The sequence below is a fragment of the Chinchilla lanigera genome, unplaced genomic scaffold (assembly GCF_000276665.1).
Source record: "Chinchilla lanigera isolate Chin_1 unplaced genomic scaffold, ChiLan1.0 scaffold00036, whole genome shotgun sequence".
Taxonomy (NCBI): Eukaryota; Metazoa; Chordata; class Mammalia; order Rodentia; family Chinchillidae; genus Chinchilla; species Chinchilla lanigera.
Window position 1 is genome coordinate 9,027,928 of NW_004955437.1, and position 8,380 is coordinate 9,036,307.

An 8,380-nucleotide genomic window follows, 5' to 3' on the forward strand; every position below is an offset into this window, starting at 1 on the left:
TGAGAGTTCGAAGCCAGCTTGGGTTACAGGCTGGTTACAAGGCCAGCCTGAACTGCATAGTGAGACCCTGTTTCAAAAAAAAAAGCCAATGTCTCTGGCTTTTATAAACAAGAGAGGCTTGAGCTTAGCCATGTGTGGCCTTTCCCAGGGGCAGAGGCAGGAACGAGGGTCTTTTCCCATCTGTCAGCAATTTTGTGGCTCAGAAGCACCCCTGAAGGGTCCACTGGGGCTTGACATCCTGCTCCTTCCCTTCCAGGAGGACAAGGAAGGTGATACCACCAAGGACTCCTTGGATGACCTCTTCCCTAACGAGGAGGAGGAAGACCCCAGCAATGGCTGTGAGTCTGCCTTGGAGTTGGAGGGTGGAGAGGGGCAGCAGGAGATCTCATTATGTAGCTCACTGTCCACTTCCTGTGGAGATGGGGAAAGGGCCAGGCTCTGCTTTGATTCCCTTGGCCTCCCCATTCCTCTTCAACATTTATTAAACACTTAATATATGTCAGGCACTGGGAAAGCAGATGAAAATGTTTATAAAGGTCTTGCTGAGCATGGTGGTGCATGCCTGTAATCCCAGCACTTGGGAGACCAAGGTAGAAAGATTGGCATGAGTTTGAGGCCAGCCCGGGCTACATAGTGAGGTCAAGATGAGCCTAAACTACAAAGCCAGATCCTGTCTCAATAAACCCTGCAAAAACAAAAAAGAACAGCAAAAGGATTGGAATGGAGGAGGTGCTTCTTGGAGGGCTTGGTGAGGGTGTCAGCTAGACATGGATTGGGCTATGGGGAGGCCAGGTGGCTATGGGGAGGGGAGGAGTCCCCTGAGGCTGTCTCCTGTCCCCTCTCTGGGCTGCCTTAGTGTCCCGGGGCCAGGGTGCCGCAGCAGCCCAGCAGGGTGGCTATGAGATCCCTGCGCGGCTGAGGACACTGCACAACCTGGTGATCCAGTACGCAGCCCAGGGGCGCTACGAGGTGGCCGTGCCACTCTGCAAGCAGGCACTTGAGGACCTGGAACGCACATCTGGCCGCGGCCATCCTGATGTCGCTACCATGCTCAACATCTTGGCTTTGGTGTATCGGTGAGTACTGCCCTCTGTTGGCAGAGTACCCCTCTTCCCACTGTGGCCCCTCTGGCTCCTGTGCCCTCTGCGCTAGATTCTTTCCCCCAGATCCACCCGACTAGGGTGCCTACTCGTGTACCACATGCTCCTTTTTCTGTACGGAAGCACTTGGCCCCAGAGAACGCCCACCTCGCAGGCTGTCTGCTTTTCCTCTCCTGGAGAGTGTCTGTATCCCTCAGCCTCTGTCTCCTGCTCCCCTCGACTTACTTGCGGCTTCCTCTTGGGAGCGCATTGCTCCACAGCCTGCTGGCTGAGTGTCCACAGCGCCCTCTTGCTGCCCACACGGGTGTCCAGTCTCCAGCGGGTGTCCAATCCTAAAGCGGACCTCAGTCCTCCCAGTGGGAGTGAGGAAAGGAAACAAGGTGGGCACAGAGTTCAGGGTAACTCCTGTCACTTGTGTTCTTTTCCAGGGACCAAAATAAGTACAAGGAAGCTGCCCACCTGCTGAATGATGCCCTCAGCATCCGGGAGAGCACGCTGGGCCGGGATCACCCTGCTGTCAGTATTTCTGGCCTGTCCCCATCCCCACATAGCTCTTTTGGCTTCTCTTAGCAACTCAGTCTACAGCTTTCGGTCCCCTCACTAGGGGTACTTAGGAAGGAGGCATGAGAATATCTTTTTTTTTTTTTTTGAGGTAGGGTCTTACTATGTAGGCTAGGGTGGCCTTGAACTTGTGGTGATCCTCCTGCCTCAGCCTCACTCTGTAGCCCAGGATAGGGGTATGCACCACTGTGCTCAGTTTAGAACTCGCTGGGGGTTGCTGTCCAGTGAGCCTAATGGGTCTCAATTCTCTGAGACTCAGTGATTCTTTTTCAAATCAATATTTTCCTGAAATTTAATTCATAGGCAGTGTAGTCTATCAATGTATCTGATTCCAAAAATGTTAGTATCATGCGCTTACTAATATAAAGGAAAAACATGAAAGTAATTTATAACATAATACGTGAGATCAAATATATCATAATAGTATAAAGATACAGTAGTAGCTGTATTGAGTACAGCTGTCTTAGAAGACATAACAAAGTAGTCTGATTACCACAAATTACTCTGAATTTAGAAGTAAACCCAACAAGCCATCCACATAAGAAGTCTAGATCAAGAAGGAGGAATTTGGGTGCTTACCCAATTAAACTTCAGAGTTACAGTAAGTAGTCACAGACTAGGTTCATTTGGGTTTTTTTTGTTGTTGTTGGTTTTTTTCTGGTATCAGGAATTGAACTCATGACCTTGCACTTGCCAGGCAGGTGCTGTGCTGCTGAGCTAAATCCCCAGCCCCTTAGGTTCATTTGTATATAAGAGAAAAAGAGGGCTGGGTGTGGTGACCCGTGCCTGTAATTGCAGTACTTGGGAGGCTCAGGCAAGAGGATTGCTGTGTATTTGAGAATATCCTAGACTACAAAGTGAGTTCAAGGCCAGCCTGAACTGCATAGTGAAACCCTGTCTGAAAAAGATAAAAAAAAAGAGAGAGAAATAACATTAAGTAGGAATGCCATGTCAAGATAAATAAGATCTTGGGGCTGGGGATTTAGCTTAGAGGCACAGCACCTGCTTGGCAAGCACAAGTTTGTGAGTTTAATTCCCGGTACCAGGAGAAACAAAACAAAACAGGACAAAAAAGATAAATAAGATCTTTTGAAAATGAACTCCCCCCACCCAAAAAAAAGAAAAAGAAAGTGACCTTTGGACATGCCTGCAATCCCAGCACTCAAGAGGTTGAAGCAGAAGGATCACTGCAAGTTTGAGACCATCCTGGGCTACAGAGTAAGCTCAAGGCCGGCCTCGACTACGTATTGAGACCCTGTCTCAAGAAAACAAAACAAAACAAAACAAAAAAAACAAATGAGCTTCTTGTATGAACATTATTCCCTGGGACAGGATGTGCTGGGAGCAAAGCTGTATCTCTGGAAACATAGCTCCTACCTTGATCTGCTACCAGGTATCTGAACTTCTGGTAGGTTGTCCCGAAGTAGGCAGAGCTGAACTGTTCTACACATGCAGAACATCTGTACTGTTCTCACCTCCCTGGCAGCAACTATACCCCCAACATTTATGGCAACCAAAAAACAAACCTTTGGGAATCTGTAAAAATCCCCCAGAGGGCGACACCACTCTCTTAGGCCTCCCTACCTCTACCTCTGGTCAAGATGCCAGGCCCAGGATGTCCAGGGTGGGAAACCTCAGGATTCTCCGAGGTCTCTCACAGCTCCAGCATCTGATGGGGACAGGCTTCCCTCCCTCTGCAGGTGGCGGCCACACTCAACAATCTGGCTGTGCTGTATGGCAAAAGGGGCAAATACAAGGAGGCAGAGCCGCTGTGCCAGCGAGCACTGGAGATTCGAGAGAAGGTAGCTGTGACCTCTCAGGTCTTCCCTGTCCCTGAGATCCTCCTCCCTGCCTCACCCCTGTCCTGCACATGCCCCTCGCTGCTTTCTCTCGGACCCCGCATCCCTGCCTGGTTCTGGGACTTCGGCTCCCCACGTGTGCACGTGTCTGCGGCACGGTCACATCCACTTACCTGTTTCTTTGCTCCTTCTCAGGTCCTGGGCACTGATCACCCAGATGTGGCAAAGCAGCTAAACAACCTGGCCCTGTTGTGCCAAAACCAGGGCAAGTATGAGGCGGTGGAACGCTATTACCAGCGGGCACTGGCCATCTATGAGGGGCAGCTAGGGCCAGACAATCCGAATGTAGCTCGGACCAAGAACAATCTGGTAAGCATTAAGAAGGGGTGAGGGGTAGAAAAAAGAGATGGGAAAGGCCACCTGGTCTTGGGGTGGGGAGCTGGATGGACTGAATTTAGTCCACTCCTCTCTTTACTTTGGTGCCTGTCTCTGGGCTGCTTTGGGAAGAAGGATCCCCTCCAGCAGGAGAAGTTGTGTAGCATCTTGGGAGTGGGGTGGGAAGGGAGTTAACCCTGAAGCTGAAAAGGGATCTGTGTGCAGCCTTCAGGGAAGCAGAGCACCCTGCGTCAGGCTAAGACCTGTCCCCTCCATCCCGTGCGTGCTCTGTCTGCAGGCTTCCTGTTACCTGAAGCAGGGCAAGTATGCCGAGGCAGAGACCCTGTACAAGGACATCCTGACCCGCGCACACGTGCAGGAGTTCGGGTCTGTGGATGGTAAGTGTGGGAGCATTTCCAGAGGAGCTGTCCCCAGGGGACTCTGGGTCCTGGCTCCCCCATAGGGAGCAGCTCCCCACCCCACATCTCGCCTCCAGATGACCACAAGCCCATCTGGATGCACGCGGAGGAGCGGGAGGAAATGAGCAAGGTGAGTGGGGGCCCCCAGGGGAGCACAGCCTTTGTTATGCTCCCTGAGGTAGCCCAGCCCTCACCTCCCCACGCAGTCCTGATGCAGGGGACCTCCAAAACCTCTGTTCATTCACCCTGGGCTCCCCCTCCACACAGAGCCGGCACCGTGAGGGCCCCGCACCCTATACTGAATACGGAGGCTGGTACAAGGCCTGCAAAGTGAGCAGGTGAGCTCCCTGCCCAGAAAGCACTCATCCGGGCCTTCCTTGATCCAGCCTCCCCTTGACCTTACCTTGGCCTCAGCCTGTGCCCTCTCTCCTGTTTGCTTTCTTTTTTGTTTGTTTTTTGAGACACAGTCTCCTGTGTAGTTCAGGCTAGTCTTGAATTCACTATGTAGTCCAGGCTGACCTCCAATTTGTTGCGATCCTTCTGCCTCAACCTCCCAAGTGCTGGGATTAGAGGTGTGCACCATCACACCCTACCTCCCCTTCTCTCCTGGTTCCTTCTCTGATCGCATTCTCCCTTCCCTGATCTCACCCCGGCAGCCCCACAGTGAACACCACTCTGAGAAACCTTGGAGCTCTGTATAGGCGTCAAGGAAAGCTGGAGGCAGCTGAGACCCTGGAGGAGTGCGCCCTGCGTTCCCGGAAGCAGGTCAGAGGCTTTAGGGTAAAGAGGTGCAGGAAGGGCCCTGGGGACAGGACCGCCAAGGCTCCTTGTGAGTGTCCTAAGGTTGGAGGAGAGGCTGAGGAGGAGGGAAGGGAAGGCGAGGCAGCCTTGTGTCTGGTTGCTCTAAGTGCGTTCCTACTCCCAGCCTATCCTTTGGGGTTAGGACATCAGGTTCAAGATCCCTTTCATAAACGGGAGTCTGGAGGGGAGCCTTCCCTTTCCATGGAAGGACATGGGCGGTATAGGGGCAAGGGGTGAGGCTGAGGGGAGCCCTAAGCCAGGTTCGAAAATCCTGGATCTCTACCATGAAGCCAGTCATGAAGTCCGTTCTGTGTGGGCCATGGCTAGAGATACACATGCATCTCTAGGGAATGTGCTGCAAACAACAAGTGACGCCCGTTCCCATCCTGTCCTGGGGGCTGGACATCACACGAGGGAAGATATTTTCCTTGTAGCTGCCAAAGGAGAAAGAGTAGAAGCCCCATCCTGAGGATTTAGGGAGTAGAATTCCTAGCTTCTTTGTCTTCCTTCCAGGGTACTGATCCAATCAGCCAGACCAAGGTGGCAGAGTTGCTTGGGGAGGGTGATGGCAAAAGGACTTCCCAGGAGGGCCCTGGGGACAGCGTGAAATTTGAGGGAGGTGAAGAGGCTTCCGTGGCTGTGGAGTGGTCAGGGGTAAGTGTGGCCTGCATCCTGGACTCTCCTATCATTCCTGCTGGTGGCGGACATGTGGAGCTTGCTCTTAGACATGTGGGGCTCACGGGCCCATGTCCCCATCCAGTTAGCTTGTCCCTTCTGGTCTGTTTCTAGGAGCCAGCTTTTGCTAGGGCGATTCTTCTTTTCTTTTCCTTCTCTTCTATGTGTGGGAGGTTGTTGTTTTGAGATAGGATCTTGCTATATAGTCCAGGCTGGCTTTGAACTCACTATGTAGCCCAGATTGCTGATTTCATGGTGATCCTCTTGCCTCAGGTTTCTGAGTGTTAGGATTACAGGTATGCACCACCACATGGGAATCTTTGTGTTTTGTTTTGTTTTTCCCCTGTATTAACATTTGAACCCAGGGCCTTACACTGAGCTACATACATCCCAAGGCCTCCTCTTTTTTTTATTTTTTATTTATTTATTTGGCTTTTTTTCCGGTACTGGGAATCGAACTCATGACCTTGCACTTGCCAGGCAGGCGCTGTGCCGCTGAGCTAAATCCCCAGCCCTCTCCTCCTTTTTTAAATTTTGAGAGAGGGCCTCAGACTTGAGATTCTCCTGCCTCAGCTTCCTGAGTAGCTAGGATTCCAGGTGTACATCATAGAAAGGCTCTTGTTTTCAATCACTGGGGATACGGGACCTCTGCAGAATAAATGGCTGTAGTAGGCTCAGAAGCCAATCTGTGTGGGATCCCTTTGGCTTCTGTTGCCCATCTCTGTCTGCCAGGATGGCAGTGGAACCCTGCAGAGGAGTGGCTCTCTGGGCAAGATCAGAGATGTGCTCCGCAGAAGCAGCGAGCTCCTGGTGCGGAAGCTCCAGGGGACTGAGCCTCGGCCCTCCAGGTACACAGTGGGTTGAGATAGGGCTCCACCTGGCCCCAAACTCTGGAGAGATGCATGGGAGGGGCCAGTGGGCTGGTTATAGAGAGAAAGCCTGGGCAGAATGACAGCTTTGGTGGGGTTAAAGGGCCCATCCCAGTGGGAAATGCTGGTGCCTGACGCAGATAAGAGTTCATGGGTGCCAGGGGAAGGGGGAGGCAGTGATATGATCCTGTGTAGCAGCACCCGAGGGCCAATGGCGCTAGGACCACTTGGGACAAAGAGGGGGGCTCAGTTCTTCCTTTTTCATTGTAGCAGCAACATGAAACGGGCAGCTTCCTTGAACTACCTGAACCAACCCAGCGCTGCGCCCCTCCAGGTGAGAGCCTGAGCCCAGCCCATGGGAGTCAGGGAAGACAGAAGGGCCTGGGGGTGAGAAGGGGCCTGGCAGTGAGGAGGGACCAGGCAGACCGCTGGGTGGTGGTGGGATAACGGCCAAGGGACAGCTTCAGGATGGACACAGTAGCAAGGAAGTTAAATCAGGAGAAAAATAGGAGTAGATATTCTCTAAACTGGTACTTTGGAAGTATGAATAATTCAAGAATGGCCAGGTGTGGTGGCACATGCTTGCAATCCCAGCATGTGAGAGGCTGAGGCAAGAAGGTCGCCATGAATTCAAGGCCAGGCTGGACTACATAGTGAGACTCTGTCTCAAAAAACCAAAAAAAGAATTCAAGAATGATTTGGAGATACTAATTGTTCTTTCCTCTGCAGCCACTATACTCCTCTCCTTGGGAACTTAGTAGTCAATGAGAAGGGAAAAAAAGAAAAAGTATTAAATAGTCCTCACTGGAAAAGACAGTGAGGACACTTTCGTGGCAAGTGACCACTTGTCATTGAGGGTACACGTCAGTATTTGTGTGCCTCTTCCTGGTACTTTCTCCTCCACCAAGTCCTGGTCTTCTGGGAGGCCTAGGAGGGGCTGGCCAGGGCCCCAGTCTTGGGCTTGAGGCTGTAGGTGCAATCCTAGCTCCGGAGACAGGTGGTGGCCTGGGGTAGGTGGACTTCAGGAGGCTGAGGGCGCTGTGTGACGAGATGGTGGCATCTCTTTCAGGTATCGAGGGGCCTCAGTGCCAGCACTATGGACCTCTCTTCAAGAAGCTGACATCTACCTAGTGCCCAGGGCTGCTGGTCCCTCACAGCCCCACAGCATTCCCCTTGCTCGGACTCCCCACCCCAGGGTGGGACAGTGACCAGAAGCCTGCTGCTGCCTGCAGGGTCTCGGCCCCTCCTCAGGAACCCCATTAGGAAGGACCCTCAGGACACCCCACCCTGGGTCCTGTAGTAGCTCACTCAGAGGCTTCCACGGTGGGCAAGATGCAGCCTGCTGCTGGCCTTGCTGCAGGAGGGTTTGTGGCCAGCCATGGCACCTCCTCTTGGCTTCCCTGTCCCCCACCCCACCCCGCCTTTCCCCCGCCCCTTGGCTGTCTCACTTCAGGTCCACATATTTCACATTTCTTAAATAAAAGAATCAGGTAACCTTTATGCTGGGGAGCCCTAATTTGAGGGGTTGCCAGGAAGGGTTATGTCAGAGCCCTTCTCTGACATAGGTGAGGGGTGCTGGGCATGGTGGCGCACGCCTGTAATCTCAGCACTCGGGAGGCTGAGGCAAGAGGATCATTGTGAGTTCAAGACCAGCCTGGGCTACACTGTGAGACACTGCCTCAAAAACAAGAGGCAAAAGGTGAAAAAAAAAAAAAGATGAGGGGCTGTGATGGACAGGGTAACAGGAGCCTCTGTGGTTCCTGGCTCGCTCCTCATTCCTC

General features: G+C 52.6%; 1 protein-coding gene across 2 annotated transcripts in view; it reads left to right on the plus strand.

The window, feature by feature from the left end:
- Klc4 (kinesin light chain 4) overlaps positions 1–8,099 on the plus strand; it is a 13,154-nt gene extending 5,055 nt beyond the window's left edge. For both annotated transcript variants that reach the window (XM_005389752.2, XM_005389751.2), the window contains exons 4-16: positions 257–338; positions 857–1,076; positions 1,529–1,616; positions 3,362–3,463; positions 3,656–3,829; positions 4,134–4,233; positions 4,332–4,384; positions 4,522–4,592; positions 4,911–5,019; positions 5,569–5,709; positions 6,463–6,578; positions 6,870–6,933; positions 7,669–8,099. In XM_005389752.2, coding sequence (XP_005389809.1) covers positions 257–338; positions 857–1,076; positions 1,529–1,616; positions 3,362–3,463; positions 3,656–3,829; positions 4,134–4,233; positions 4,332–4,384; positions 4,522–4,592; positions 4,911–5,019; positions 5,569–5,709; positions 6,463–6,578; positions 6,870–6,933; positions 7,669–7,719 — 1,371 coding nt within the window. In that variant the 3' untranslated portion in view covers positions 7,720–8,099. The remainder of the gene's footprint in view (positions 1–256; positions 339–856; positions 1,077–1,528; positions 1,617–3,361; positions 3,464–3,655; positions 3,830–4,133; positions 4,234–4,331; positions 4,385–4,521; positions 4,593–4,910; positions 5,020–5,568; positions 5,710–6,462; positions 6,579–6,869; positions 6,934–7,668) is intronic.
- The last annotated feature ends 281 nt before the right edge of the window (positions 8,100–8,380 follow it).